This window comes from Eleginops maclovinus, chromosome 14, assembly GCF_036324505.1.
Source record: "Eleginops maclovinus isolate JMC-PN-2008 ecotype Puerto Natales chromosome 14, JC_Emac_rtc_rv5, whole genome shotgun sequence".
In the NCBI taxonomy this organism is placed as follows: domain Eukaryota; kingdom Metazoa; phylum Chordata; class Actinopteri; order Perciformes; family Eleginopidae; genus Eleginops; species Eleginops maclovinus.
In genome coordinates, this window is record NC_086362.1 from 10,537,192 (window position 1) to 10,551,580 (window position 14,389).

Below are 14,389 nucleotides of genomic sequence, written 5' to 3' on the forward strand. Positions count from 1 at the left end.
TTTTTTTTACAAGCAGGATACGACTACGGTTCTGTTTAAGAACTTACTGCTGTGTAGTTAAAAAAGGAAGTGGTGATACTGACTGAAGGTGTTAGGTGGATTAGCAGCCTAAGCAGGTTGGATGTTTACTGTTCGCCAACCTTCGTTATACTTGGCCTCAGTTTCAGTGACAGGTTGTCATGGCAAAGGCAGTGACAAGTGTCCACCAGGATCAATGGCGCTGTGTGGCAGTGCATAAGATTGCATCTGTTGGTGTTTGTGTAGTTGGGGTTCAGTGAGCGTGTGTGGCATGTGATCCACTCTCACACATCACAGATCAAAGGGTAAAGGCAGCTGCCTGGTCATCTCACCCTAAGGCCACCCTGATGGCACACCATGTTCTGGAAGAGCCTTAAAACCAAACATACACAACCGGATGACATTTTGGAAGGGAGTAAAAACACGCTAACAGTTACCATAGAAACGTGCCACAAAGCTAGAGGAGGAAATACAGGAAGAAGAGGGGTGTAAGAGAGGCAGACAGAGGATAAAATCAGCTCTGTCAATACGTTGCCAGGCAACACTCAACACTAACGAAGCCGGGTTTGATAAGTTGTTGATAACACCAGTGGGAGAGCCTGTGTGTGTGTGTGCGTGTGTGTATGTGTGTGTGTGTGTGTGTGTGTGTGTTATTAGCAGGGGCTGTGAAAGAGCCCCCGCTGAGACAAGCCTATAGCAGAGATAAGGGCAGAGACCTTCTTTTAGGCAGGGGCCTCAGGAACTCACACACACATACAGAACAAAAGAGCCTCAGCAGACCCTCACACAATAATGAATCACACAACAGGACCAAAGGAGTGGTGCTTAAACATTTTTGTTTTGTTTTTTTATTCAACCTTTTTTTCCAAACCAGGAATGTACTAGTTTTTTCCTCTCTTTTGAGGTGTGTTGGGGGGGGGGAAGGGGGGCAAGGGAACGGGGGAGGGAGGAAGGGGTCACCGTGATGAGTAGACAAGGGGATAAGCAGGAGCGAAGAAGAGGAGAGGACACAAAAAAAACCTTCTCACACAGAGGTGTCCCAAATACAAAGTCTCAACACGTTACATACGAGAACCACCTCGCTCCGCAGCCTCCGCACGCTGTCTGTTGGCACAAAGAAACAGAAACACACACACACACACACACACACACACACACACACACACACACACACACACACACACACACACACACACACACACACACACACACACACACACACACACACACACACACACACACACACACACACACACACACACACACACACACACACACCAACAGAGAGGTGAGGGAGCTAGGCGGTAGCTGCTTCTTTTCTTTTTTTCTCTCTCCCCCCGGTCCATAGAAACAGCACTTTTCTTCTTTCTGTTTTCAACATGACAACCAGTGGCCGTGTCCGTGGTTTTTAGAAAAGCCAACACTTTGAGTTGGCCAGTCAAACACAAACAGTGAGAGCCAGAGACACAACTTTGAAATAACATCGACATGGAAATCAAACAACAGAAGAAAAAAAAAAAATTGAGTCCAAGAGATACTTGACATTCTGCTGAGAGGGAGGGGGGAGCGAAATGGACTGAAAATGGGGCAGTGACTTCTTCGTCAGGGGTTGATGCCGTAAAGTCCGAAAAGTTTTAGTTTTCCCCCTCCTAGGCAGCGGCCATTTTCAAACAAAATACTGTCATTTTGGATCGGAGTGCTCCAAAGAGTAGTTGTTGGAGAGAGAGAAACAGACACTTCATTTGGCTTGGAGGATATTATAGGTACTCTGAGAATGTTTAAATAGACATAGACTTAACAGCATACATAAAAAAACACAAGTCGGCAGTTGTACAAAAAGAAGAATTTGAGGTGTTTTCCCCCTCTTATTTCAACTTTGAAATCAATTTTGATACAGTCAAATACAATCCAAACTCATTGATGGTAGAAAAACTGAACATCATCATCATGGTGTTGAACAAAGTCATTTCAGACGAATGTGACACAGAGATATCTAATTATATGATGTTAGATACTGATACAAAACACAGCTGAGAAATGTTTTTAAGGTTCAGAATTAACACTGGCTTCACACAGAAAACATGGCTACATCACTGGAGGCCTCGCGTGTGTTTCTAAAGAAAAAAAAAAAGCTTAAGCTCTCATCTGCCACCCATATTACACATAAGCCATAAACATGTTTGAGCAACACAAAACCGCTTTTTTTAGTATGCACATGTGAAAATATTGCACCTCTGAACACAGCATTGTGTTACGGGCCCCTCGAGGTCGAGGTGCTGGGCACTGGCGTGAGGGTGTGTGAAAGAGAAAACATGGCGCACACCCTTTTCATCCCGCCCATGTCCATCGGGTTAGTCTTGATCACAGGAATAGAGTCATATGAGAGCAATCAGCTTCTCTGTTGAGTGTGGGTGAAAGCGTGCGTGTGCGTGACAAAGCGAGCGCTAGCAAATGTGTGTCATTCAATGCAATCAGTAGGCATTTGTGACAGTCATTAAAAGGTGTGAAATCTGTGTTATGTTGGGTGGGAGGGTGCGTGGGTGAAAAAGAATGTACTGAATGCTGGAGGGGATTTCTCTTGTGTGTCCGCAGCTAGCAATGTACCGTGTGTGCCTTGATAATAAACGAGAGAGAGAGTGTGTATGTGTGTGACACAGGAATGCATTTCAACACGATTTTTGGGCAGAAAAGAGGAGCAAATTTTAAATGTGCCGCCTCACGTTAACATGAGTGAGTCACTGAAGATGTGTGTGTGCGAGCGTGTGATGAGATCTCTTCGTTCCATGGTTAAAGTTCAACTCCTCTGAAATCCGATGAGGAGGCTCAAGAAAATGTTTCTGTCCTTCGCTGTCCTTTGCTCTCTCCATCCTTCCTTCCTCGGGATCCTTCATCTCTCACTCCTGCCGTTCCCATCCTCCCCTCAGCTGCTTTTTTCTTTAGTGTGCAATTCCTTCACAGTCTTTTCTTTCCTCTCTTCGCCTCCCTCCCTCCCTTCCTCTCTTTCTCTTTTTTTTTTTGAAGTTCTGCATTCAGATGCCGCTTTATTCCTCCTCCCCAGACAGCACTCTCTCTCGCCCTGTTCTTTTTCCTTTATTCTTTTTTTTCATTTCATCCCCTCTCACCTCCCCCATTCCCCACCTCTCCCCCACCCCTTTCACTCCTGCGTTTCAAAAAAGCGCTTGAAAAAAAACAAAAAACGTTCATAGATGGTTCTACCTCAACACTTCCACAAACGAGGTCTAAACTTCAAAACTACAGCATAGTACAAGGAGCTATAAAAATATACACAAAGTTCAGAGACCCTAGATGGGTGAGAGGGGGGAGGAGGGAAAGGGGAGGGAGGGAGTGAATGACAGAGGGGAAAAGAGAAAGAGAGACACAACCTCTGTTCGCCGGGAAAATTAAAAAAGGGATTAAATTAATATACAACGCAATGGGGAAAAAAGGAAGGAAACAAGGTCGTTCTAAGTTTTGAAAAACAAAAACAGCAGATAAAAAATGTCTAGCAACAGAAGTGAGTAAAAATAATAAAACAATAGAAAAAAACCATCTAGAAATTATTTACTGGATATTCATATATATAATCTATAAGTGTTGATAGCGATAAAAAATCTCACTTTTTTGATATTCGCTCACTATTTTGTGTTTTGGTATTTAAGACAAGTCTAAGGAACGCACGCTTACGCACAGTCACTCACACACAAAGCGCACGTACACACAAACTAAACCCCACGCACGCATATGCAAACTCATATGCACACTTGCTGTACTGAAGCACACCGACTGCACACACACGGCTAATGTGGAGCAGCAGCGCCATAATTATTATCCAAGTCGTATGCACACTCGCACAGTCACACACACACATTATTAAAATATACAAGATTCTGAGTGTCACCGATTGGTCAGACCTCCTCAGGCCGGGGCCTGGTCATGTGACCGCCTGCCCGGGCTGGCTGATTGTGTGAGTTCGAGGCCCCCTATTTTCTCAGGAGAAACAAACACAAATAAACTAGAATCCTATTGGTGAGTTAGTGGCAGGGGCCGGTCTCTGATTGGCCGATGGAGTTCTGAGGGGTGGAGCGCTGGGCTAGGCGGGTACGGCCTCTGGGAATCAGAGTTCTCCGGTGCTAAGTGGTATCAAGGGTACAGTTTATTTTTTTAAATGTAGTCCTTTACTTTCTCTTTTTTTGTTTTGCAAAACATCTCAAGTCCCAACGTCAGGTCCATACTCCTAGAAAAAAAGTGTGTCACACACACATACCCACGCTGGCGTTAAGGGGGACGACTCTTCAATTCGGCACGGGTGGGTCTCGTTTAGCTCTGAGTTGACAAGAAGGGGGCACTCAGAGGCTCTGGCCCACTCGTGAGGGCCTTGGTAATAAGGGCTATGTAGCAATACGACTGCCCTTAACACACACTTGGTGGCCCAGTTGTGCGAGTATGGGGTGGGGTGGCTGGAAACACAACTGTGGCCGGGCTCACGGGGCAGGGAGTGGGGGGGGTCCATGGGACAATACTGGTAGTATTGAGGGGATCAGGGTCGGAGCTGTGATGACGAGCTTTGCTGTGTCTTCATTTGGAGCAGGGGGTTGGTTGGTAAAGGGTGGAGGGAGGTGGATGTGTCCAGTCGGCCAGCAGCAGGCCGTCTCATACTTTGTAGTAGATGTTGGCGGGGCTCTGGGGAGGCATCTCCTGGACAATGTAGACTGGGTGTCCGTAGTCTCCGCTCACCTTCTCGTAGTGCGGGCAGTAGGCTGAGTCTGACGTCCGCAGGGGGATGATGATGTCGCTGGGCTCGGAACCGTTGTTGTTGGAGCTGCTGAGGCCCCCGCCCCCTCCTCGCTTGGGGCTGGTGAGCGATGACAGCGACAGCGGAGGGTGGTGGGTGTCGGAGTGTTTGGCGTGCCGCCGCCGGTAACACACTACGCAGATCACAGCCGTCACCAGCAGCAGGAACGCAGAGCCTCCTGCGGCGCCGGCGATGAGGGCGATGTTGGAGGGTTGAAGGGGCCCGTTCTCTCCGCCCTCGCCCCCGAAGCCTGTTCCTCTTGACTGGGTGGAGTTCCCTGCGCCGCCTGAAACAAATCATAGAAAAACTCTTACTCCAATATCCACACTATGACAAGCTGCTTTCAGCTTTGATTTATTTATACATATTAATCATCACCAGAGCAATAACACGGTTCCCAATTTATATTTTCATGACTTTTAAAGTTAACATTCCAGTCCTTATGGTGCTGGACCACAATGGCATGAGTAATGGTACTGGTCTTAGCTCCACTAGTGAAGCCTGCAGAGACTTAACCCAATGGAATGCAATAAGTATGCAGCAAATCTCACAAGACGCTTATATGTGGTCTCTTTATTGATGTAATGAAGTGGACAGCAGTGCTTATAAAACGGAGAGGGATGTCCGTGGACTGTGTGTGAGAGAGAGCTGCGCAGTATATACTCTTGTGGACAGCCTGGCTAAGCCACAGTGTGTATCAAGGTAACACACTGTATTTCCCTAACCTTAACAACTGTATTTACTTAGCATTACGGCCGACCACATGAAGAGAGCCTCCCCGTTCTGCTTCCACCGCCAGAGCGACCACACACCCCGCCCGCCTGCTGGCCTTTCCTGTCTGTCTTTTTATCTGTCTGTCTTTTTATCTGTCTGTCTGTTCATCAAACTGTCTGTCACACTATCTCTCAGTTTGTCAGCCGATTGCTTCCTCTGCCTGTTGTGCGTCTGCCAGAAGCCTAAGATCTTCACAGCCCCGGAGCTCAGAGTTTTCTCTGCGGGAGGCCAGGTCAGAACTCAGCAGGTGAATGATGGTAGCGTAGACGTGTTTATGTGTGTGTGTGTCTGTGTGTGTGTGTGTGTGTGTGCTTGTGTGTGTGTGTGTGTGTGTGTTAATAGATTGAGGGGAGGGGTAAGGCTAAGGTTCTGGCAGCGGGGCCGTGTGAATGTGTGTGGCGAACTGGTTAAGGCCGGTAATGCGAGTCGTTGCTGTATAGAGCCTTTTGGATTGGTCCATCATTATTCTTGGCACACATCCCTTTTCTTTTCTCCCTGTCTGTCTCCTCCGCTTCCTCGCCCTCCCTCGCTCCGTGGTTCTCTCTATCTTCGGCTTATTGTAGCCGTAATGACCCACCTTGCTCTAAACTCAGTGCCTAGCAACCCAAGCACACGTTCTGACCCCTAAGATATAGACAACTGCAATGGAAATACATGCAAACACACCTCGCCCCCCGCTTGTTAAGGCCCCCCCGTTGCGCTGGACTGACTAGGAGCAAAGCCGGACGTCGATTACACTCCCTTTTTTTCCCACTCCCGCTTTCTTCCTCCCTCCATTAACCCAACATCCCTCATTCTCCATCTCCGTTATGATCGCCGCCTTTCACCGGCTCTCTTTATTATATCCTCTTCCTTCCACCTACCTCCGCTCCCCCTATTTCCCATTCCTCACTCCCTCCTGTTTCCTTTTTTATTGCACAAATTTAGACTTTGACACCTTCTTTTCCCCCCTCCCTTTTTATTAGTGATTTTCACCTTGGAGAAAGACATCCAACAGGTAAAACAGGAAAGAACGGGTGATCAGCTTTACTTCCCTTTACTTTCCAATACACATAGTTTGCTTTTACATATATTTTTGCAAGTTGTTTCTGTTCCATAATGCTTGAGACACTATATTTCCCAATAGAGGCGTGAAATCCTGTTAATAATACACATTTGATTCCATGGCTCACCTATATAAATACATTCAATAGGATCCAGATAGTTTACAAATTAATGGAGCAGATACCCCGATGCATCGAGGCGTTTTATTGCTGCTTTCCACATAAGATTGCTTTTTTAAATGATTTTTTTGTCTCTACCCATGTGTACTCTGTGCTGATTCATCACACACCATGGTGATACAGAGGTGGGTTGCATTCACAGCTGCTCTTTTTATGCTTTGTTTTTTTTGTTTTGTTTGCTAATGGAGGGACAGCATGACATGAATACCTGATGTACAATAAAACGCAGAAGCAGATTATCAGAAAAACATGCTTCTGTCTGTTTGAATAACTTTGATAACAAGCAGAACAAACAAGCTAATAGAAAAATATCAACTGTGCCAACCCTGACAAAAGGAGTTGAAATTCAGATCATTCCATTGTCCTGACCGGTGAGTCAAATCTGTTTCTGATCATTTCACAAAAATATATGTATTCAGGTTGATACTGGAATGTGAAATCTTTTAAAAATGATAAGATTGCTTCGCTTACTGTGGTAAACTACTATCTCATCCTTCGTCACATTATAATATTGTCTTATAAATGTCAAGCTTCTCACAGTGCCAGGCTTACATTTCAGGTTAATGGTAAAAAAAAAACACCACTGCAGCCCCTATCCTTTGACTCAATTGATCCGATTAAAATATATTGACAATGAACCTGGCTGAATGGCCTTTGCAGACCATCTATATGCACAAAAACCTATATAACACACTATAGGAAAGAGAAAATCTCCAAAAAGCAAAATAGAGCCTTTTTAAAGGGCATATCTTTTATGATTTCCAAACAATTATTTTGTTCCATGGACATATAAAATGCAGCCACCAATGAAAAAACTGAGTGTGTGTCTTTGAGTTATGACTCAGAAAGAGGGAGTGTTTTTTTATTTTTTATAAAGCCTTCTCTGTTCATATCCCAATAATGTCTTTGTTTACATCCCAAGAGAGGATCAGATGAGGCAAACACAACACAAATGGCTGCGAATAACCAGCAATATCCCAGTTATTATTCAAAGTGATTCACAAGAGGATTATACACCCTGGCATGACTATTGTGTCAGGAGTCAACGCAATCATTTCAGATAAGTGTATGATAATATGTACTTGTCGGAGTGTCAGGAAGGTGTAAAATCCCTCATTATCTGTGTGATTTTAATCAGTGTTGTGTTGTGTCCAGCATAGTTTGTCTCATAAAAACAATGAGTAGTATTGTTGAACACTTCACACGTACAGTTCTCACCTATAGGAGGTATAATGCCCTGATTCACACATTTGCTATAGTACAAATGTTCCACCAAGAAAAAGACAAAGAAGGGAGAAATGAACACAACTGAGAGCAGATCATGTTCTTCCTCCTTCGCTGAACGACTTTGAGGTAAAGCAAGAATCTAGTATCTTTCCATTTCCATCTCCTTGTTCTATTCCCTTCCCCTCTTTGCTTTTCAATTATTCTTTTCTTTCTCCTCCTCGTGTGCCTCCCACTTCTCGTTCCATCACTCCCCTGTCTCCTCTTCCCTCATCTTTCCGTAATTCTCATTTCTTTCTTTCTTTCTCTCTCTCTTGACGGGACTACAGAATTCAGGCCATCCAAACTAATGGCAATAATAACTCTCTGAAAATGTCGCCGCTGGTCTAGCCCTCTCTCCCTTTTCTCCCTCTTTCTTCTTCCCTCTCTTTTTCCTTTCCCTCTCCCAAGGTAGCTATTAGCCCTTCATTCCCCGCCTGCAGCACTTAGCTCGGAGGGCCGGGCGGGTAGGAGAGGGATAGAGAGAAGCAGGGAGAGAGAGAAAGATATGGAATTAAATAGAGAGATCCACAGATGTCACCGCTGCACATTCTCCATCTGTCGCCTCCTCCCTCCCTCTCCCTGCTACTTCTCTTTTTATCTACCAGTCTCTGCCTATTCCCTCCATCCATTTTCTAGTAAGATCGGCTGTGGATTATCTCCCGTTTGGCCTCATGCATACCTGGGTTTCTGCTGGTGGTGCGTCCTGCTGGAGGCTCCTTCTTTGGAGGCAGCCCATATTGGCCTGTGGAAGAAAAAATAAGGTTGGAATATGAGAAAAAAACATCTGCAGCAGTCTCAGAATTTAGAGGAATAAGTTACATTTACACGGAGCCAGGAAGAGAAATCGCGAGCTATAATAAAGCCTTACTTCCCCTCCCTTCGCATTATAGGGGAGCACGTATTGATTGTGCTTGGATGTGCGGTGAAGGAGCATTTCTCCATTTGTTTGAATGGGAAACTAAAGAGAGGCCGTTTGTTGTTTTGGCCTGAGTGAATTTACACAAGGCCATAACGGCTTGTAATCTGTAGTTGCTAAATCAGGCCATCTGTCTAGCAAGCCCTTGGTAATGGTGATGGCATTAAAGTGTGTTTATGTGACACACACACACACACACACACACACACACACACACACACACACACACACACACACACACACACACACACACACACACACACACACACACACACACACACACACACACACACACACACACACACACACACAGATGCAGTGTCACTCCTCACCACTGAAAGAGATGGTTCAACAAATACTCATTTTGTTCACTTCTGAGCCATCTGGCCAACAGTAAGACGAGATTAGAGTTTTATATCGGGATATGAGTATTCAACTCTGCAGTTTATACAACATTTTAGAAAAGAAAGTCTGTTTCTGGTCATTGCAGCAGTGGGGGAGAGCAAACCATGGGGTGCTTATGGATGAAACTGCAATTAACACGCAAAAACACATACTGCATCTTGTCCATGCACAAACTGGTGAATGTGTGCGTGTGTGTTAGAGTGTGTGTGCACAGCCATCAACCTATACTGACATTTAGATAAGTGTTAGGCTATTGGCTGGCGGCTGCCTCATGAAAGTCAACCAAACAGAGGTTGAGGGGGCGGTGCAGTCTGGATCAATACAAACTGCTGTGTGGTCAGCAGGGGCCAGTGGAGGGAGGTGTGTGTGTTTGTGTGTGTGTGTGTGTGTGTGTGTGTGTGTGTGTGTGTGTGTGTGTGTGTGACAGAGACAGAGACAGAGACAGAGACAGAGACAGAGACAGAGAGCAAGCAAGATAGATAAAGAATCAAATAAAAAAGGACAGGTCAATGTGTGTGTGTGTGTGTTGGGTAAGGGGTTGCAAGTGCATGTTTCATGAGTGTGTGCGTGCATCTCAGAGCAGCATATCTCATCAGAGATCACTGTGAGGCAGCACAACGCTTTTTTAGATGACAAACAGCACAGACGTGACCTTTCAGCCACACAGCAGATAACATAGAAAGACAGAGGGAGAGCGAAAACAACAGAGTTGGAAGGAGAGATGGCGAGCATGCCAAGTGAAAGGGAAGTGATGAGGACGGGGAAAAGGGGAATTTGACAAGGAAGTGGGCAGTGTTGCTTGAATGAAAAGGGGGTTAAAGAATGAAAATAGGCAAATGCAGAGGGAATAGAGAAAGAGAGAAGATGAAACAGGGATAAGGTGAAGAAAGATGGCGTGGGTGTCTTAGAACTTCATAGAGTTGTTTAAAACTGATGTGCGATTGGATTGCGTGTGGTGAAAAGCCATGGGAAAAGGAAGTGTGTGTGTGTGCTAGTGTTTCTATTGAGCGGAGCTGACTGGGCTGATCTTCTGGGTTGATAGAGCCACAGCAGCGCCACTTGGCTCAACGCTGAAGAGCAACTACAATACACAAGGCCTGATAACACAGGATAGCCTAAATAAATAGAAATAGGCAAGTGTGTGTGTGTGTGTGTGTGTGTGTGTGTGTGGGGGGGGGGGGGGGGGTCATGTGAAGGACAGGTGCCCATTACGTGTATGAATGCGCAGGTCAGTGAACATGCATGCCTTTTCTTTCCTGCTGCTTTTTCTGACAGGCCTGCATGTGAGGGGTCATTACCTGTGAATATTTTCCAAACAAATTAGAAGTGTGTGCAGCTACGAGTCATTAAAAGCCACTGACTGTGTGCTTTAAACCCTGAATAGAGTCGTTCTGTTATCGTGGGGGGAAAATGTGTGTGTACGTGTGTGTCCGCACGCCTGCACGACCACCTAAGTATGCAAGTCTGCACCCCCGTGTGTGTACTCCTGTCTTTGTGTGTGTGAGCTCACCTGTAACGTGTATCCAGCAGAGTTATGTGAGTTGTTATGTGTGTGTGTGTGTGTGTGTGTGTGTGTGTGTGTGTGTGTGTGTGTGTGTGTGTGTGTGTGTGTGTGTGTGTGTGTGTGTGTGTGTGTGTGTGTCAGTAGTAGTTAAAAGGCAGAGTCAGAAGGAAGTCAACAGGCCTCATTATAGCCGACTGATCCCACACTTCTCTGCTGTTCTCACCACTTAATGAGCCCTAATACGCTAGGAGAGAACACACACACGTTTTGTATGTGTGTGTAAGGAAAGAGGAAGATAAGAGGGATGGTTTTTAAAAGTGGGAGATGTGTGCTGCTGTACAGATGGGTGTGCGATGCAGATGGGCTGGAGCCAACGGATGTAGTTCTGTGTTGGGATATGGTGTGTGAGGCGTGCATAGCAGTGTGAGACAGGGCCCATGTCAGGCAGACTCCAGGAGGTGTTCATATGGGAGGGTGTGTGTGTTTTTGAGAGAAAAGCAATGTAGGACAAGAGACTTGAGAAGACTTACTCTGCCCCACTTTCAGGACCACCTTCATGCCTTGCGTTGCACACACTCCGCCCCTCATGCTATCCAGGCCTTGACGCGTCCCATCTGACGTAGCTGGAGGGATAACACAAAATTGCACAATTAGCCGAGTAGAAGGGGTGACATAAATACACACACAGAGTGAAAAGCCATTTGTCAAAGCCACACATAATTCCCCTCTTTCTCAATCTATAGCCCCCTTGCCAACAATAGCATCTATTCATATGGTCGGCCATTCCAGAGTCAACTAGTGACATTTGCAGAGGCAGCGATTTAAAACTCCACCAGAAGCTCTGAAATGTCAAACTACGCTGTGGCGGCGCTTTAATAAGACCTCATTTAGCAGTCCACTGGAATTCATTAACACCCCCACCGCTCTGCATGGACTCAACCGCTTTGAGTCAACTGCAATAGCTGCTCGGGCTGGGGAAAATTGCCGGAGAGGGGGGTAATGTAGAGAGGCTGATGAAAAAAAAGGGCTGGTAATCCAATCAAGAACACATATAAAATATAATGGAGCCCCTGAGACACAAAACAGTGTGTGTATAGAGAAACTGGACCTGATTGGGTGAAATACAGACTGTGCTGAATGATTTAGAGCTACAATGTTTAATACCCCATTACTATCACTGCTCATGTATTTAATAAAGCCAATTAAAGAGAATTTGAAATGGAGGGACTGATGTGTTAATACAGGCAATGAGGGATTTAATACGCATCTTTAAGCCATAAACGCTTTTCTTACACCGCAGAATGCAATTTAATCCGAGCGGCAGAGAAACTGTTTGACATTTCAAATCAGCCTCCTAACCTGTGCTGGAATCCAACAAGCTTCTTTCTAGTGGAGTTAGCGAGCAGGCTAAAGGAGGTCAAGCAGACTAAGTGCACAGGCATGAAGAGGGTGTGCGCGCATGAACTCCTGTAACACTTCTTCTTACATAAAGCATGTCAGTGTATACATTAAAGATCACTGGTCTGCTGGCCACAGAGGCTGGAGGAGGAGGAGGAGGAGGAGGAGGAGGAGGAGGAATGACAACGGGGGAGAATCCAAATGGAAGGATCAAGCGGTGGAAAGTGGAAAAAATTAACATGTTAGAGGAGAGACAAAAGAGAAGGAGGAAGGTGAGAGGTGAGGAGATGAGAATCACACCTCTGCAGCAGGAGAAATACAGAAATCCTCGCTCCAGCCTCTCCATCACATGAGAAAACCTTCTCAGCTCAAGCCCCAGTGGAAAGAGACAGGAAACACATTTTTCTCTCTTTTACAAAAACACCTGTGCACACACCACCCGTCCATCCTTATTTTCCCCAATATAGCCCCCGGGGCTAGCCCTCACCTTGTCTCCTTAAAGAAATATAAAAAATCTTTTTCCCCCCACCACTTAGCTTCAGGCTATAGATTAGCCTGTCTGAAGCGAGGCAGAGGGAGAGGGAGGGATGGATGGCGGATGGCTTAGAGAGAAAGGGAGGTGTGAAAAAGAGGAAGCTTTACTTCTAACACCTCCGTCACTCTCTCTCCCTCCATCTCTGCAGGATGCAGAGTGTGAAAGCAGGAGGAGGAGAGAAGCAGGCGGGGGTCAGGGCGAACAGCATGGTGGAGAAGCCAGGAGACAGGGACGGATGAAAGGATATATAAGGAAGGTTTAAATAAAGTGCTGTGAAAAGTTTGTATGTTCCTTAAGTTGTTCTACTATGTGTGGTGTTACAAGAGCGTTTTGAATCATAGTATTTGAGACCTGTTACGCTACTGTAGGAGGACATCCAATTTATTTTAAGGAGAAATGTATACAAGAGTGCCAAACCAAGAACAGCTCTAGTTTCCTCTGGCCCACATCGTTTCATTGAATGTTTTTTTAATTCCTTTGGCTGCTTAGATGTCATATTCAGGTTGTAGCAAAATGTTTTGAACATTATTTAAAGATAGTCAGAGGAATCCAGATTCAGAAAAATATCGGGCACCAAGTAACAACCACTTGAATTATTTGTTCAACATTGCATGTACATCTGTAGAAGTCCATTTTTGCAATGATGTAATCAATTCTAAAGGAATATTTCTAAAAATATTTTCTATTCCTATGTTGGACTGTGTCTTTTTAAAGTGGATGAAAAATGTCTATTTTAATTTAACAAACTAATTGAATGCAACTCAAGTAAATCACATTTATTTTTCAAACATCATTCATTACATATTCTTGTACAGAGGCAAAGTGAACCAAAACAAAATTACTAAATGATTAAATCATCCAGATTACTTAAAACTAGAAAGCATGGTTTTACAGAGCATCCCAGGACAGAGTGTGATGAAGGGGGGAGAGGGGGCGAGGGGCTGCTCTGATTCTAGGAATGGATGCAAATACCCTCAACTGGCCTGAGAGAGATGAGCATGACTTCTGAGGGTAATAACGCCCGACACACCAAGGAGGACAAGAAGGTGAAGGGAGACGAGGACAGCGGGGAGGAAGAGCGCAGGGAGAGGAAGATGAGGCCATGCAGGGAGGCGAGGCAGGGGAGAGTGATTGCCTGTGACAAGCTGTTGGTGATATGATGGGGACAGGAGACGCTGGAGATGACCGCGTGGACACAGCGAGGAAGAGGAGCAGAATGGAAAAAGTTAAAAACGGAAAGTAAGGAAAGGAGTTTAAATGACATGATAGATAGCAGGGAGGTAAAAGAGTCTAATGTCTCCATTATGGAAAAGTGGAGCGGTAATGGATACAAAGAAGAGACTGAGAGCAGGGCAAATTGAAACAGGAGAGCTGGCACATATGTGATTTTGCAAATGCGGGTTATTTTTTAACATCATCAATCAACGGGTCACAAATATCACAAGGGGCAACTTTCGGTAAAACAGGGCAAATCCTCTCGAAACCATTAGCATGTTGCAGGTATTTCTGTCAGTCTCAATTTCACAGAAGAGAACAAAGAGATCACAGGTGCGATCGA

The 14,389-nt window shown here is 45.3% G+C and overlaps 1 protein-coding gene across 1 annotated transcript in view; it reads right to left on the reverse strand.

Moving 5' to 3' along the window:
* Positions 1-837: 837 nt before the first annotated feature.
* The window catches only part of efnb3b (ephrin-B3b), a 72,740-nt gene continuing 59,188 nt past the window's right edge, over positions 838-14,389 (reverse strand). Inside the window, exons 3-5 of the mRNA XM_063900203.1 lie at positions 11,429-11,521; positions 8,753-8,815; positions 838-5,096 (exon numbers count right to left, since the gene is read on the reverse strand). Of these exons, the coding sequence (XP_063756273.1) occupies positions 4,669-5,096; positions 8,753-8,815; positions 11,429-11,521 (584 nt within the window). The 3' untranslated portion in view covers positions 838-4,668. The remainder of the gene's footprint in view (positions 5,097-8,752; positions 8,816-11,428; positions 11,522-14,389) is intronic.